Source organism: Danio rerio, chromosome 19 (assembly GCF_052040795.2).
Source record: "Danio rerio strain M-AB ecotype USA chromosome 19, GRCz13ab, whole genome shotgun sequence".
Taxonomy (NCBI): domain Eukaryota; kingdom Metazoa; phylum Chordata; class Actinopteri; order Cypriniformes; family Danionidae; genus Danio; species Danio rerio.
In genome coordinates, this window is record NC_141039.2 from 48,164,129 (window position 1) to 48,183,226 (window position 19,098).

The 19,098-nt window shown below is 35.9% G+C and overlaps 1 protein-coding gene across 4 annotated transcripts in view; it reads right to left on the bottom strand.

The window, feature by feature from the left end:
- The window catches only part of trps1 (trichorhinophalangeal syndrome I), a 262,736-nt gene that overhangs the window by 241,383 nt on the left and 2,255 nt on the right, over positions 1 to 19,098 (bottom strand). For all 4 annotated transcript variants that reach the window (XR_015516252.2, XM_087295078.2, XM_087295077.2 and 1 more), the window contains 1 exon segment: positions 15,927 to 16,211. Coding sequence is in view for 3 of the 4 variants with exons in the window: in XM_087295078.2 (XP_087151204.2) it covers positions 15,927 to 15,939 (13 nt within the window). In the remaining variant the exon portion in view is untranslated.

Here is a 19,098-nt window from a genome sequence, read left to right on the forward strand (position 1 = left end):
ACTAGTCCGATTAGGCCAGTAGATAAAATCCTTAGTGTTGAACCTTGGTAAGGATCTCGAGTAACATTTAAAACTGTGCTGAAGAGGTGAGAAAGATCCAGTTAGGCAACTTACTTTATAGGACATTATGGCAGTACAATATATCATTTCACATCCGCAATAGTCACATCGCAGAATCTGCAATGTTGATTAACAGTTTAGAACACAACCGAATGTGTAGTTATTGCCGGGTTTAACCAAATTGGAGTGAAAGTTTTTCTTTTGCACATGTTTTTAAGGCCTGAGAAATGTTGTTCAGGCACAGGCAATTTTAATCCTTTTCAAATTTAATGAAGATTATTTTACTGAATTACTCTTTGCAGTTTTTTTTTTTTTTTTACTTTTGATTATTCAAATTCTGCACCTGAATACTATATGACTGTCCTGAAAACCATAAAACACCATTTAATCACACTTTTTGTCTTGCTCTTTTGTATTTATCTATATTTGTAATTGCTAAGAATGCAGCAGTTTACGGTAAAAAATGGAATCATTTTGTTTTTTCTTCCACTGTTTGGTGCGCCCTGTGATCCGCGATTCAAAATATGCATGATTAATACTGTTTTGGTGATTAAAAACCACTGCAACAAGGGAAAACAATTCAGCTTGTGTACGCTTCTGATGACCTTTTACATGCACTACATGTGCAAAGACCTGTTCAATCACCTATTAGTATTTAAATCTGTTATTGACATCACGTGTCCTCACGTGTTGCTGTGTGTGGAGATTCTGTGTGTTGCAGTATGGCAAGTGAAGAGGATACAGAGCAAATGCGCAGGTGAGGACAAAAGCATTGCCGTCAGTGTTTCAACAGAGACTAAATGTAAATTTAGACAGACACAAAAGAATAACAAATGGTGCTTTTGTTGTCATTGCAAAAATATCCTAGATCAGTGGCCACTAGTAGGCGTAATTAATGTCCAGTCCCAGAGGTGTCCCATACGGACTCTGACTTACAGCCTATAGTTTTGAACAGGTCTGTTACTTCAGTCCCGCTCCTGGCTAGGGGTTATTCTGCACCCAATCACTCGCACTATTTAATCACTTTGTTACCCGCTGTCTGCAAAGAAAAGTTTTCTTCTCGACTGACTGTTCCTGGTGAATTAAGTGAGAAAGGCCGAACGCTCTCTCTTTGCTTAAGTTTCATTCACTATGATGGTGCTGTTAAGTGATAATAGCGCGCTCTAGAATGATTGTTAATAAAAACGTTGAGTCGAGATGTAAAATAGAAAAAGAAGAAATTTAAGCTTTTACTCCATTTTTTTTATCATTTTATTTGAACATACAATTTTCAAAGTGCCCTACTTTTAATTAATTAATGTGAAAACATGCAACTTTCCAGTCATATAGCCTGTTATTATTAGCAAGTGTTTGTTACCCATAAACATGTTTATTGTTCTTTTAATTGTTCTGTAGACATTTTTTTCTAAACAAAGCACAAACCGTACCATATCGAAACCGTCGCCGTAAAACTGTGATGCATACTGAACCGTGCGTAGATTGCACCGTTGCACCCCTAGTAATTACATTGCAAGCATAAATAACTTCTCTACAGAATTATCCCAATCAAATTTAGAGCTGCAAAATACATCTTTTCAGCATTGATATTGCAATGTGATCGTTCACAATAGTCTCGTAGCAGGATTTGCAATGTTGAAACTGTAATATAATTGATTATTTGCATGTGGTTTTGACGTCTGTGAAAGGATGATGATTTCAAAAGCATTCAGGCAAATTAAATTGTACCATTAGTAACTTTAAAAATGATATATTGCATTGAATTATTTGTACTTTTATTATTCAATTACAGTACTTGAATACTGTTAAGACACCAAAAAATGATAAAACTGTTATTTTCCAATTATAAATAGTTAATTATTTTATTTTGCTATTTTTTTTATTTGTTTAATAGATTTTATGCAGATGCACTCCAATCTAAAATATATTTTTTAAAGAATTAGAGATATCAGGTGAAATTGTATTCATATCGCAATATATACCGCAGAAAAACTAAATATAGCAATGTTAGATTTATCCAATATCATGCAGCCCTACAGGACATGAACCGATTGCCCAAATAATGCCCTACATTGGAAGCGAATTTAGGTAGCAGGAGGAGGGAGGTGCTGAAGGGAATCATAGCTGTATTGTTACCACATTCTTTCCAGCCTGGTGTCACAGGCTCGGTCTTCCCAGCGTCCAAATGTCCGCTTAAATCTTCCCCCCCATACCGCAATTGGCAGGGCCAAGCTGAAGGAACACACTAAAAGCTGCTTGGCTCAGGTTCGGCCGTCCTGACCGCCTCCAAGTCAACCGGCCCCGACATATAAATAAGAACAATATCAGATAAGTCTTGCAGGAAGCCTATAAACATTTACATTCTCTTTCAAGTGCTGTTTATGGATATTTTATCTCCTATCTGGAAGTCGAAGACATGGTGAAAAAAGACGGCGACCTGGGGAGGAATCCGAGGCGAGTGGTGAATCAAAAAGGCAGCAGGGCCTGACAGGGACCCAGGCCCATTGACCATAATAGGTGTTGAGAGTAGCGGCCTCCACAGATGAAGAACCAGCTCCTTGGGCCTGCCAGAAGAGTTATGGGACGGGTCGGGTAGGGACGGGGAGGGGAGGGATGCCTGGTAAGTAGGGCTGCATGATATTGGAAAAATCTGATATTGCTATTAGACATGGGATGATGATCGGTTTCAAGATTTACCGCAGTTTGGAAAAGTCAAGGTTATAAAACTGCTCAAATTTTCTGTTATACTGTTCATAGAGATGGGCGATATTGCAAAAACAATTAGCACAACATCATGCTTCATATCATTCGATATCGATAATTATGGAATATTCTTTAATTCATTTAGGAATATTAAACTGTTTAATTTAAGCACTTTATTTGAATTTCTCCTGCATTACTAAGGCCAATAGTTTTAATAGTCAAAAACAAAAATAGTTCAACAAAATATCTGATCTCTTGATAATAAAATAAACATAAGTGTTCAAAAGACTCTTAAACTTGATTATTAAATGTTACAAAGCGCGTGTAATGGTAGATTAACATCTGTAAGGTGTGAATAATAATAAAAGAGTAAACCTCAAACTCTTTAAACAAAACAAATTATGATAATTAAATCTGAGCTTTCAGGCAAAGGAACCAGCCATTATTATTCAAATACATACTGAACGTTACAAATTGTGAAGTTGAATGACTTCATAACCCCCATGCTAAAAACTCTTTCAAATGGGAGCTAGTGGCTGGGATGCACAAGAAAAGTAACCTAAAAGCCATATTGCATGGTTTCCGCCACATTCATTCTTTTATCGCGGGGCGTCACACCAAAATTCATCCCGGCCAGGCTACATTAAAGCTTCTTATTAATTCAAAACATACATTCATTGTTGTTGTTGTTGCTTTTAATAGCGGGTTATAATTGCACCAAAATGCATTAAAAGGTAAGTGAATTATAACAGTGCAAACTTTTCTTTTACTGTATAGGGATGTGCACTATTTGTTTAACACTTTAAGGTGACGTGTTGACTGACTGACAGGTGCACGATGCGTGACGTCAGCAAACAAGACGTAGCTTTCAGTTAAGATTAAAGGTAAGGTAGCTTTCAGTTTCCGTAATTAGGGTCTGCAATTCTGCATACAAAGACTTTAACGTTATCTTGCTGGAGTTTATTGTCGTTTCACTTTACTTCAGGACGCATTAATACCGCTCTGTAGGTCTATTGGAGACATTTAGAAATATTCCTAGCAAATCTAATAAATGTTGGAGACATACTCACTACATAAACGTACTAAATCGCACTTCAGCAGTGTTTATTTGAGAGCGCACAAGATGATCTGCGCTTGAGCATCGTGTTTGAAGGCATGCAAGAACTTTTGTGCGCGAGCAGAGCAAATCAGCGCACAAGCAAAGATTGGCATGCTCTTATTAACGTTACATAAATGCGATCCCGACGTGTAATACTGCGCTCACCACATTTCTCCATATGTAACTGAAATAGCTCCATAGGTGGTAGATTTGTGTAAAAGACCTGCCGCCACAGCTGGAAAAAAATCCTAGAGGAAACACTGTACTGTCAGAATCTTATACCGGCTCATGCCTAATTGTGATATTTTATTTTTCTGCAATAAATATTGCGTTACAGTTTCACAAGATGGTTTGTCTAGCTCTATTTGACAGTTGAGTCTAACAGTATTGAAGTAGAGAAATTAAATAATCTCAATGCAAATTATGCTTTTCTTTCTTTGCTTCATTTCGTTTCTAGTCACAAAATATCTACAAAGCTTTAGAGAGGGATGATATGGCGATCTGAAAATTTCATATTTCCCACAACACGTAAAAAGAATTGTTTTGTTTTGACCATCCAAAGAAATAAGTCAAAATTTCTTCCTTAAAACAAGCAAAATTATCTGCCAGTTGGCTTTGAAACGTGGATATTTAGACTGGAAACAAGTCAAAAATGAAGGAAAAAATTTTTTTTCATATAATTGCATAAAGTCTGTCCAAATAATTAAATACAAACATATGCATTTGCTAAACCTTCACTCTATTAAGGTTAACCATGTAGCAGCGACACTATAAATGTGTTCTCTAGCTCCTGGTCAACTATAATTCAGACTCAACATTGCACGTTTTGTGATGTTACTATTGCGGATGTGCACATTGTGATGCTGAAACGATATATTGTGCAGCCCTACTGGTAAAGCTACTATATCCTCCCCTGACAAAGACAAAGCGCAGCCAACAGAGTTCAGTCTGGGAGACAAGAAGAGGGAGCTTGTAGGAATCGCTAGTGTTGTGTTTAGCCGAGTGGACCCACTCCTGCCTTCCTGTCCTCCAGCCTGATGCCTATCTAAGTCTGACCACAGACAGTTAGCGTCTGGTTCGCTAAGCCTGAAAGATATTCCAAAAATTTTGTGATTGCTTTTTTGCACCCATTAACCATAGATGTCTTTTTAAGGTTTGAAAGCATGCACTGATGGGAAGGATCAACATTTAGATGCTCATGTGACGCCAGCATGCTGGATATAGATGTGCAATTTTTATTGACTATGATTAATGATTTTGTGTTTAGTAAAAAAAAAAAATCTTGAGGGTCCAGATATACATACAGTGCTCAGCATATATATGTACACCCCTCACAAATCTCTCTTTTAAATGTATATTTTTTAATAGGAAGCTTTACAATATTATATTTGTGCATATACATTAGATTAGTCAGTACTGAAGCCAAATCTGGAGCTTATCTAATAAAATAACTTAGGATAACGGTCCAAAATCTAGTACAACCAGATTTATGTTATAGAAAAATAAATACAAATTTTTAAAAAGAGGAAAATTCAAGAGAAGCAAAAATATTGAAAAATTTTGTTGAAATTTTGTAGGTTGTAATTTGTTTGCAATATTTTGCTTGAATAAAAAAATATTATAAAATAAATTATTATAAAATTATTATTTGAATAAACATATCTTTTTAATAAATCTATTTTGTTTAAATGAACCAAAATACATTGCCTATATTAACTGAGAAATGGGGAAAAATATTAATTTTCAAATGGGGTTCACTCCATTATGCTGAGCACTATATAATTAAAGAGATTTCTTTTCAAGACCACATTTTTGCCACAAAAATGGTTACAAATAAAGCCAGAAAAAACAGGGTTTCTGCAGGTTTGGGATTTTTAAAATCTTGAAGAATGATATTTCAGACTTATATAAGACAAAATGCTAAAGATTTTTAATAACCCAGCAGAAAAAAATACTTACTTGCCCCATAAAAAAACTAATTTATTATTTCTTAGTTACATATTTTAAATAATGTGTTGAAACAAGCAGGCCCTAGTTGTATACATACTATTTTTTCAAGATAACTTTAAAAAAAAAAACTCTTTAAAACACTTAATAAACTAAATATATGTATAATAGACTGTTATAATAGTTATAAATAGAGATTTGCTAAGTTTTGTATTGTTAGTAATTGAATGTGTTGGATGGATTGGGTGTACTTTTACATTAGCGAAGGGAAATAAAGACCTGTTCAAAATAATTTAAGACAAACAAGACAATATTTCAGTGAAATTAAAAACTTTTTAATGCCTAAAATTTTGTTTTTGAAAGGTAATACATTTAGAGACATTTAAGACACCCTGAAAACATTTATCTCCGAGTGACACCCTATGTTTACCTTATTAGGTTTGTTTTTCAACCAATTATTGTGTCAGTGATTTAATGATCCATTCATAAATCCATTCACTGTATGGACAGTATTAAAGTAATAAAAAAGTGAAAAATCACATCACTTACTCAGCCTCACGTCTTTCCAAACTAATGTCACTCTATTCAGCAAAATAAACTACACAGATTTGGTTAACACTGACAAGATTTATTTGAATAAAAAAATAAATAAATATATATATATTTTTTTATTTTTTTTTTTACAGAAGAAAGAATATCATACGTTTAAAATAGTAAAAGAGTGAGTAATTTCAGAGATTTTTTTTTTCTTCCTTTTGGGTGAATTTCATGCTGTTCAAAGCAAAGCAAAAAAAAAAAAAAACACTTTGTGATGCAACACCGTAACAGCCAGTCAGAACAGTTGCTGTTTAATATGCAAAAATAGAAACCAAACAAGCTCAAAAAAGTATTAATCGACGGGTGCTTTAAGCACACCTCCCCAGGTGAGAGCAGCGCACGCCAGACAGTTCATCAAAGACCTTCCGCTGGATTTCATCTCACTACAGTTGTTAAACCTGATATTTAATTCATCTTATTTTTATATAATAGTATTTTGAATCTAAGTTCTTACTTGTTCTCAGGTAATGCGTTTTGGCTGTGCGCAAAGAGAAGTTAATATATTAATTCATGTCACCACATACACTGATTCTGCGCATTTGACTGATTGCTTGCCTTTATTTGCTATGATGTATAAACTTATTGTATGTTACACTTTTATAATGGCCAATATTGATTATTAAAACTGATATTCAGCAAAAGAGATAGAGGCAATAATGTTATAGGCTCCGTTTTGTTATAAATATGCATACAGTGAAGATGACACTCATATCAATATGTAGCTACACGACACCTCAGCAATTTTAGAGTCAGTTAATATCAAAATGAAAATAGGCAGTTCCTCATCTCATGTTTTCATTTCATTGTTAAGAGAAATAACGTAGCCAGGATGATGATAGTGGCATTATACAGTATACTGTTTTTACCCGATGTGTCCTCTGGAGTTTGTTTTCCATAACAAACTTGCGAAGTCTGAAAGGATGAAGACTGAACTTTGTGCACTTAAAATTGAGGAAAAGCCCCAATCAGAGCCCCAATCAGATCAGTTTTCCCCCCATCTACACATCTAGCAGCATGGTTTTAAAATGAAAACGGCCTCTCCAGCGTTTCCAAAAAGCTTAGTTTTCAGGCCTGGAAAACTCTGGGGTAGTGTGGATGGAAGGCATAAGTTTAAAAAGCAAGCATCTACACTGATCATTAAGTGCACAGTCTGGACATTTGAGAGGGCTGAACTCTAGTCTAGCCAAATCACAGTAACACAAACAGTAGCTGTGCCACTCAGACCGGCCTCAGCTCTCCCCACAACGTGAAACCACATTCACCTGAACCCTACTAATCTGCAACAGAATGGCGCTCCGACACTGAGGTGCATCCTTGCCTGACGTGACGCCTTTTGTCTCCTCCTGTGTTGTGACAACACTTACATTTGTAAATTGCCCTCCTTGTAGAGGATAAACATCTGATAGCCACAAGAGAAGGGGGTTGGGGATCGTAACAAGCCTCTGGGACTTCCTCTAAACAAATGGAGAGATCTTTAGAAGGCTACTGTTTGTGTTTGCCAAAGACACGGCCAGGATACATGAGGCTCCTGTCAATGGCCTCCGGGCACTATTCAACAAGTTGGCCAACAAGGTGCTTCTGAAGGGAGTAAAAACATCACAAATTGTTGCGGAGGGTTGAAGTAGCTGCGTTATTATATCAGAAACAAGTAATGTGATCTGCATTACACCATGCAACTAAACCTGGGCTTTGAACCAAAAGCATAATATTGCTGTGCACTGACGCTGTGCAGGCATCACTCAATGTGTGAACAATGCGGTCAGGAGCACTCTGTCAAAGCTGCTCATTGGATTGGCAATTACTTTATAAAAAAAAGAGAGAGAGAGAGAAAAGAAGAATGGCGGGGAGGAAAAACAGCAGATTAATCATGCTGTTAGCGATGAAGATGAAGACGTTGATTAATGCAGTTTGGCTTTTTAAACAAACAACTCCTGAGTGTGCGGTGTGCTCGGCATTACCCTTTAATTTAGAGAGGGTTGACTGGATAAGTTTTGTTTTTGCAGCTTCGCTCAAGTTCTCTGCCCTTGTGTTATTTACCCCCTTCTCTGGGGTTTTTCCCCCCCTTTTCCGACACCATATGGAGCAGACCTCGCTGAAACAATCCGCTAAAAACAACAGGCCCGCACTCAACCGTTCCCCTCCTTCCTTAACACCATGCGAGAATAAATTGCTCCCTTATTGTGCATTCTGCCAGCGGCCCGGGATCATTTTTGTGTTCTCCATCTAATTAGATTAGTTCGGTGCCGGTTCGGGGTTACTGCAAGTAGGTGCCACACGAGTGGAGGAATATGGGGCTAATTGGTAGGCGGATACGGCCCAGTCCTCGCCGTTCACCAGCAGGTTCTCGCCACGGTCCGCTCTCATTACCGCCGTTTTGCAAGTCCCTCAAAAGTCTGTAATAACTCAGCTTACCGTATTCTTACAGGCTGAGACTGGAATCAAACTAGCAAGTCTCATTAGGCACGCTCACGACCGACACCTCTCAGTTCGTAAAGGCTCTGCTGTTTATCTAGCAAGCCTGAAACGCATATAGATGTGGAATTTCCATTGCAGTGGCAACCGGTTCACAGTCGCATGCTAATTCCACGACTGAAAAAAAAAAAGGTTTATTACCTAAAATGTACTTTTACCTTTTTCTTAGTGGCATTATATTCCTTAAAAGTAGTAAACTGAAGGTTGAGCGCTATATATGGCTGATTAAAGTCTGGTTTTCTATATGCGCTGCAGAAGCGAGAAACGGTGGAGGCGAATAATCAGACTTTTAAATGAACATTATGAAAACATTTGGCCGTCTGCCTCCGTCGGCACACTGGCACGCCATACATCAAGCAGGCACCTACTGGAGAACTATGCAGACCACTCAAATTTCCCCACCATAACTCAACCAAATTATACAAAGCAAGGTACAAGTAATAAGCATAAGCTTTAACTCACGGCATAAATCCATGTTTATATCCAAAAACGGGCATGTGCGTCAAAGAGATGCTCTAGCACATAACAACTGAACCTATAAGGACATGACTAAAGCATATACTGTAGCTTATATGCAATTAAAAGAGATCAAGAAGTCATCGTTTTGAAAATATATATTCTATTTAAGTGCAAACACACCACAACCTGCTTAATGTGTAATATCAGTAAATCACAGTGAAGAATCATCGACTGTACACAGCCATGAATTAGCATTTATGGCCTTTAGTCTGGTCTGTACGCATGGTTTTAAAGCAAGTTAAAAATACATTTCCTAAAAGAGAGTGGATATCAAGGAATATGGGGTTTTATTAGACTGTGACAGTGCTGTAGAAACTAAAAGTCTGATTTAACACAACATTTTCTGGGTAATTATGAACTTGACCTTACTTATCATGTAGATCAGAGTAGGCATGGGCCGGTATAAGATTCTGACGGTATGATAACCTTGTATAAAAATATCACGGTATCATGGTGTTGTGATTACTGCTCTAAAATAATTTCCTTTTAAATGTCTGAGTAAAAAACTACAACTTTTTTACCCTATTAAAGCAATATATTTTATTTCTAATATTTTGCAGCAGTAAACATATCTGGCTAAATAATTAAAATTAATTATTGACTACTGCTGTCTTTATTAGTTACAAAAACACTGATTTGTTTACAATTTAAAATGGCATCTTTGGACATATTTTCTGCTGGAGAGACTGTTTTTCTAAAAAAAAAAATATGTAAATAAAAAAAATCTTACACATACCTTAGGAACTGTATAGTAAATTTTTTTTTTGTTTTGTTTTAAAACCTTGACTTTTCCAAACCGCGGTATACCTTGAAAACAATTATCATCCCATGCCTAGATCAGAGATGCATAAAGTTGGCTCATTGTAACCTTTGATCAGCATTTCTAATTTGAAGTAACCTTTTTGATTTGTTTTATCACTGAGTTACAAAAAAAACTAACTGAAATAAAATGTTTTAATTAAATGTTGTAAATGAATCTGATATTTTTAAAATGTAAATACTATCACTCGACGGTGAGAGGACTACGCAGAACACATTGGCAAGCAAATCAAGCCAAAAACTAGTGTTATTGTGTTATAAATGAGATTTTGTTTTTAATGTAATAAGTTTCTTACTAAATGTAAAAAAAAAAACAGTATAATATAAAATAATGTTTTCTAGTTATTTCGTAACATTAAATAAACTAGAAAAATATCGATGGCAACTACATTTACCTTCAGCCCATCAGTGTTAATTTCGTTGACGAAACGTCATCTTTTTTTTCCTCATAGTTTTCGTGACGAACAAGTTTCAACCAGGGCTGTGCATTTCAGGGAAAATATCTAATAGCATTTTTTTGACAGATATTGTGATTTCAATTTGATTTACGAATTAATTTTGTAGCTTCAGCTCAATAATCTGTATCGTACCTACTTACTGCTAAAATGCAGTGAGTGTTAGCTAAAAAAAAAGCAACTAAAAAGATATTAACTCCAACTTTTATTGAAAATTGTTTTTTAAATATTCAGAAATTAAACACTCATTGTTCTTTAGAGCAAACAGTAAACACAAACAAAATGACCTTATCTTTCTGTAAACAAGTTGAACTCAAATTAGGGAGGAAGTGTAGCTTATTATACAATCACAAAAACTACTATAAAAATACAGAACACTTAGCAAACTAACATGGCTGAAACAATTGCAGTTGTACTTTGCTGTCGCTTGCTACAAGATTGAGTGTCACTGGCAATACATTTAGTTGACTTTTTAGCAAGACACTCTTCATATAGCCACCTGTGGTGCTTTTTTAGGTGCTGGTTGTTGTATTTCCTCATGCTGTGGCAACAATTCTTAAAAATTACCTGCTTTTGTTCGGTGTCTGTGACTTTGAAACCAAAATATTCCCCTATTACCGATGTCCTGTTTTTCTTTGATATTAATTTGTCTAATAACGCTTCTGAAGGGGCAAATGCCATCACCCCACTCGTCCGTCTGTTCGTTTTTTTTATTGTGGGAGTTCCACATAGTGTGGTAGCGCAATTCTGATTGGGCAAAACAAAAGTGTGCTCACTCAATTGGCTAGTAAGACTATCACACACAGACAGCAGTCACACATTTGCTCTGGGTGGGGGAAATTAAATAAAACATATATATTTTATATTGCAGCCTCTTGCGATTAGCTAATCACAACTTTTTGAATCGCGATTGCGATTCGATTTCGATTAATCGCACAGCCCTAGATTCTACTGACGAAAACTAGATGAAAACTAAATAAAAATTAAATGATGATGTCTTCATCTATAATAAAAAATATACTGACATTTTCGTAGACTAAACAAAAGTGAAACGGGAATGTGATTGCGGACGTTTTTTGGAAAATATCCAATCAGAATTAATCTTGGTGTGTGATGCATGAGGCAAACCACATTTGAACAGTAACTGATCCACAGTAGACGCGGGATGCGATTTACAACATCCTAAAACTAGAGTAGATTTAGTCGACTAAAATCTTATAAAATTTAGTTGACTAAAACTGGACTAAAACTAAAATGATTCAGAAGACTAAAATATGACTAAAACTAAAATGGAATTTTATTCAAAAGACTAAAACTAAATCAAAATTTGCTGTCAATACTAGCACTGCAGCTAGACTCAATCAAGTTAGGCCCTTCATAAGAAAACGTTTGGGCACCCCTGATCTAAAGTAAATTATGATTCATATTAATCAAACGAAGGTATAAAAAATTATATTTTAAAACTGAATACAATTCTCGAAATCACACTAAATATTTAGAGAATCACAGAAAAAAAGGAAAAAGAGCAAACGCATTACAACCCAGCAAACCCCATCAGGGGCCCCTGCACCCCATATTAGCGTTTAGGGATCTCAGGTGACCCTTGACCTAGAAGCAGTTCTTGGAGTTCTGGGTGAAGAATCCGTGGGGTTAATCTTGCCATTCAGCTTCACCCCCACATCTAAGCAATACAACACAAACCGAAACCATCTAGCACCACCCCAGTGCGGTGTGTGTTTGCACACAAGCAGGTTTTCCCCCTGAAATCCAGACTGGAGAAGATGGCATATGTTTAACATTACGCAAATCTGCTGAAGCGGCAGGGCACACGAGAGAAATCTCCACTGTGGCAGCATTCACAAAGACAGGATCCCCTAATCACTGGCCGTTACAGGTCGTTTATTATACATTTTGGCACAGTCCGCTATGACACACACTCAGATTACCTCATTTAAGAAGGACTACTGCTCGCAACCCAGACCGCAAAGAATGAGGCCGCTTTCAGAAGTTTCGATTATTGCATTTTTGCGTTCATTACCTCGAAACCAAAAATCAAACAAGCAATTTTAAATTTAACAATTCAACTGAGGAGGAGTGTTGGGGATATTTCCTAACAATGCTGTTACGTCAAGTTATGATGTATCTGAATAAATGAACAACTTTGAAACACAAAACTCAAAAGAATATCAAAAATAATCTTCAGATTAGAGAACGCAATCACTTATAACAGTTTTTCCAATAAATAAAAACCTAATTGACAGCAAGCAGAGTGGTAGTTGGCCAAGTATAGGGTATAGTTAAAAGAAAAGATCAAGAATGTGGTCTTGCAAATTAAGGCAATAATATTTGCTTTATAAGTACTAATAAAGTGCATCATAACACGAACATCATAACAACTTTGAAACACAAAACTCCAAAAGCATCTCAAAAGTAAACTTCAGATTAGAGAATGCATTTACTTATAACAGTTTTCCTTATAAATAAAAACCTAATGTACAGCATGCAAGGTGGTAGTTGACGAAGTATAGGGTTAAAAGAAAAAAAAAATCAAGAACGTGGTCTTGGATATTAAGGCAATAATATTTGCTTTATAACTAATAAAGAGCATCATAACAACTTTGAAACACAAAAACTAACTAACTCAAAAACATCTCAAAAATAAAATTCAGATTAGAGAATCACTTATAACAGTTTTTTCTAAATAAAAACCTAATTTACTTTACAGCATGAAAGAGGGTAGTTGAAGAAGTACAGGGTATGGTTAAAAAATCAAGAACATGGTCTTGCAAATTAAGGCAGTATTATTTGCTTTATAAGTACTGATAAAGGGCATCAAAAACAACTTTGAAACAAAAAACCAACTAACTCAAATGCTTCTCAAAAATAAACTTCAGATTAGAGATTCACTTATAACACTATTCCCTGAATAAAAACCTAATTTACTTTACAGCAAGCAAGGTGGTAGTTGACCAAGTATAGGTATGTTAAAAAAAAATCAACAATGTGGTCTTGCATATTAAGACAATTACGTTTGCTTTATAAGTACTGATAAAGTGCATCATGACAACTTTGAAACACAAAAACCAACTAACTTAAAAGCATCTCAAAAATAAGCTTCAGATTAGAGAATCATTTCTAACAGTTTTCCCTAAATAAAACCCTAATTTACTTTACAGCACGAAAGGTGGTAGTCGAAATATAAGGTATGGTTCAAAAATCAAGAATGTGTTCTTGCAAACTAAAGCATTAATAAATGCTTTATAAGTACTGAAAGTGCATCATGACAACTTCGAAACAAAAACCAACTAACTCAAAAGCATCTCAAAAATAAACTTCAGATTAGAGATTCACTTATAAAACTATTCCTTAAATAAAAACCTAACTTACTTTACAGCACGAAAGGCGGTAGTTGAAGTATAGGGTATGGTTCAAAAATCAAGGTTTCTGGAAAATAAAACAACAATAGCTGCTTTATAAGTGCTAATAAAGAGCATCATAACAACTTTAAAACACAAAAACTAAATAACTCAAAAACATCTCAAAAATAAGCTTCAGATTAGAGAACGCAATCACTAATAACAGCTTACACTATAATAGAAATTTAATTTATTTGATAACTCGATAGTTGACAAAGTATGGATGTTTAAAAAAAATCAAGAATGTGGTCTTGCAAATTAAGGCAATAATATTTGCTTTATAAGCACTAATATACTAATAAAGAGCACCATAACAACTTTAAAACACAAAAAAGCATCTCAAAAATAATCTTCAGATTAGAGATTGACTTATATTAGTTTTCCCTATAAATAAAGACCTAATTTACTTTACAGCAATCAAGGTGGTAGTTGATCAGGTACAGGGTATGGTTCAATAATCAAGAATGTGTTCTTGCAAATTAAGGCAATTATAAGTGCTAATAAAGAGCATCATAACAACTTTGAAAAACAAAAACCAAATAACACAAAAACATCTAAAAAATAAGCTTCAGATTAGAGAACGCATTCACTTATAACAGCTTTCCCTATAAATAAAAATCTAATTTACTTGATAGCAAGCAAGGCGATAGCTGACAAAGCATAGGGGATGTTTAAAAAAAAATCAAGAATGTGATCTTGCAAATTTGGGCAATAATAATTGCTTTACGTGCACTAATATACTAATAAAGAGCACCATAACAACTTTAAAACACAAAAAAGCATCTCAAAAATAGTCTTCAGATTAGAGATTCACTTATAACAGTTTTCCCTATAAATAAAAACCTAATTTACTTTACAGCAGGCAAGGTGGTGGTTGACCAAGTATAGGTCATGGTTCAATAATCAAGAATGTGTTCTTGCAAATTAAGGCAATAATAAGTGCTTTATAAGTACTAATAAAGTGCATCATAACTTTGAAACACAAAAGCCAACTAACTCAAACGCATCTATAAAAATAAGCTTCAGATTAGAGAATGCATTCACTTATAAGAGTTCCCTAATTAAAAACCTAATTTACTTGACAGTAAGCAGTTGACTAAGTATAGCGCATGGTTCAAAAATCAACAATGCAGTCTTGCAAATTAAGGCAATAGTATTTGCTAAGTACTAATAAAGAGTCATTTTTACAACAATATGCATGCTTTTACACAATAGTGAATAGTATGTTATCTAATCTAAAATGCTAGCATTTCTTAGTCACAACATTAACAAGAATTAAACAAAATCAAGCAGTTGTAAAATCAAGCTGCGCTCATTTTTATGAGCGATGCAGAAAAACCTCCTGAAAGGAAGTCTGTCAAATCCAGCGATCCACAAACACAGTGGCAGAGAAGAATACCAGAGCACAGTATCACCTGGTCCACAAATGTAGAGCTCAAAGAAACCCCCACAGACTCAAAAATACTGCTTGTGTGGCCTATCTTATTACTCTAGAGAAAACCCACGGATAGTCAAAAAAGTCAGAGGAAAGTAAGTCAGTAAATTCTACTGTTCCACGTAATAAACGCCAAAGCAGGGGATGATGGCCTTACTGAAGATCAAAGCGGTCGAACAGCTTGAGCTATCTAGCGGTCTAGATTACTGGCCTGAACTACAGGAAGACTGGGTTAAAAGTTACCATAAATAAAGCTACAACCTCACACACACACTCACAAAATAAAGTTTTCGCCGTTAATCTAACATATTAGTTTAGTAGATGTGCAACACGACTTGCATCAAAAACCACAACGCCACAAGAAATCCCTGGGTTTTGGTAGAACACAATCGCACATATGTACATACCTCTGTTAAGCATTGGGTTATAGCATTATCTCACTCAAATCCAACAGGGAGGCGGTTATCAAAGCTGGCAGAGTATCCAAAGACCCTTCCCTGAGGAGCCCTCCGAGGTATCCTTTATTCCACATCCATTCTGGCCTGGGAATCATTCCATTTCTTTCTCCACAAAAGTTTACTCGCTCTACGTGCGTTGCTTGTGAAATGCGTCGTCCTGTACTTCCTTTAGAAGATCTCACAGGTGCAGATGATCCTGTATGCGATGGGTGACCACACCAATCTTCTCGATCACTGTAACGAAACAAAAGCACACACACACACGCGTTTAGTGATAAAGATGTGTTTTGTGTACTATAAGGAGGAGGGTTAGCACGTACTCACAAATTAAAAACGTTAAATACTGAACAATAAAAAAAGCTGTTGGAAGAAGCTCAAAAGGCGTAACAGAAACCGCAATAGACGCACAAAAGGAGCAGAGAGAAATCCTGTGTCATGTACTCAGGCAGTCTGACAGCAGCTTTCATGAATGGGAGCTCTGACAGTACGGGCCCTCTGGCCGACCAAATTGGAAACAGGAAAACAAACATTCTCAAGGAAAACTCCCCCCCCCCCCCCCCCACCACCACCACCACCACCAGCGTAAGCCCTCCTCCCCCCCCACAAACCTTTTCTTCGACTCATTCTGTCCAACCTGTGTCAGGTTAGCAACAGTCAACAGCACCAGCCTCCAGACCACACAGATGGAGAACGTTCAGCCACCGTGAGATGAAGAGAGGGAAAAAAAATAAGATGAAAAAAGCAACCTGTTTGCGAGGTAAAAGAACACACACCACGATAGAAAGGAAAAGAGAGAAAGAAAAAGACGGCTAAACTGACTCATCGGCGTTCCAGAGGGGCCGGAGGACAGGAGGATCGGCAGACAAACTAAACTCCGAGCGGGGTGGAGAGGAAGTGGGCACTGCTGGAGGATCTGAGCTCAAAGCTCTCAAAGTTCTCTCCAAAAATCTGATCTGAAAGTTTTCTGATATGAAGCCGAGCACCGAAAGACGAAGCTAAGCTAACAAGTTTTGTGTTTCATAATAAATACTTGTTGATGCTCTAACTTTAGCAAAGCCAGTTAATATGAAACACAAACCTAACGGGAAGCGCTCTGAAAAACCACACCAATAAAAGGTCTAGTATTAAACAACAGAAAGTTTTTAAATTCCTCAAAAAGAGTCGTCAATGAGTAAGAATGAAGACTTAGGGGAACTCTGATTTCTTTTCTCCGCTCGCAGTGCAGCCTACTACTGGGAATACGACAGTTTTCAGTCAGCAAACTTTACCAGATGTACGCTAACCGCTAAAATATTACACACCACATAATTAGCCTAACAAGTGATGTCAAACAGATCTGACAGAGTCACAGACCCAAACCGTCTCTTATCTGGGAGAGTTTTTAAACGCTCTTCAGCTGTGACTTTTAAAAAAATATGCCCTTGAAATAAAATACTAATAAATATACATTGAAGCTCAAGCTTTCTTTGCAGGATAAAGGAGGTTGCTTCGACAGCTAGGCATAAGATTCTGATGGTATGATAATCTCAGATTTCAATATCATGGTTTTAGGGTATTATGATTACTGTTCTTTTTAAATCTCTTGGTAAAAAACAAAAACTTTTTTTCCCCTTTGAAAAAAATATATTTTATTTTTTGTAAGATTTTTGGTGCAGTAAACATGTAAGGCTAAATAATTAAATTTAATTATAGACTTCTGATTTCAGTACAAAACACTGATTTTTTTTATAATTTAAAAAGGCGTCTTTGGATATTTTTTTTCTGCTGAAGATATTGTTGTCCAAAAAAAATCTTACACATATATCTTAGGAACGGTACAGCAGAAAATGTTGGCGGTTTTAAAACCGTGACCGTTCCAAACTGCGGTATACCTTGAAAACAGTTATCATCCCATGCCTATCGACAGCACAGGTCAAAGGTCTGCGTGTTTCGTTCTCACACAGGGTGTGAGAAAAAAAAGGTAAAGAGAGCAAGATTTCTTCTAACAAAAGAAACACATAAACTCAAATCTCTTAATTCAGATTAGCCCAATGTTAGTTTCATAAACCGCCCCGAGTGACTTCACTCACACACACAAAAATACACTTTCCTAGTTAAGCCATTTATCATCAAAACTACTCACATTGCATGAAAGTTTAGCAAAAAAAACTAGAACATGACTGGTATAACTCACCATAGCACGTCTATAGCACACATCCAGAGCCATTTAGTGACTTCAAAACACAGCTAAAAACAGGATGAAAAGCATATGACGAGACAAGGGACGACCTCTGTGAACCGCAGCTCTTTTATTCTAGAAAATCCGGAGGGAAAAAGACTGGCTATTCATATGCAGGCTAAATCAAATATATGGTAGAAAAGCTTTTAAGGGTACCAATTATTAAGAGCTGTCTCTGTGTAAACCTTGGCATTTCATCTGGCGGCTACAAAAGACAATTCTAAAAGTTTCCCGTCTCCCGTGTTTGGAGATTTCTAACCACAAAAACACTAAACAAAAAGGAATTTCTATAAAGTCACTGATGCGTCATTTCAAAACACGAGCAGTGATGGGAGTCTGCAGACTTGTCTCTTTGCATATAGCGAGTGGAAAATATTAATATGCAGTTCCCAAAAATGACAATTAAAAAAATAAAAAATAAATAAGTAAATAAATAAAATATATATATATATATATATATATATATATATATATATATATATATATCAATTTAATTTAAGTTTAACTATGATAAAAAATTATAAAGTTAATTTGCAAAGAACAAAAGTTTTTATAAGTGTGTTTGTGTTGCAACAAATTAGAAAAAGCATCATCTGGTTTGAGTACAATTTCTAACAAGCAAGAAAAGTTAATGTTTTGAAGTCTAGTTACAATGTGTTCTTTGCAAGCAAACACCTGGGTTTAATATCTTAATGCGATCCATTCTCTATCTCCGTCTTTTAAAAAAACAGAAAGAAAGAAAATTGTCCCCTGCAATTTATTTTCTCCATTCAGCAGCACCAACGCCACATGAATCTGCTGCGGGGACACGAGTGGCAAATCTCTGTGTGGCAAGAAGTTAGCCTAAAAAGAAGTTGTGCAAACTCAGAAGCCACCAAGAACAAATGGAAGACCCCCACTGCT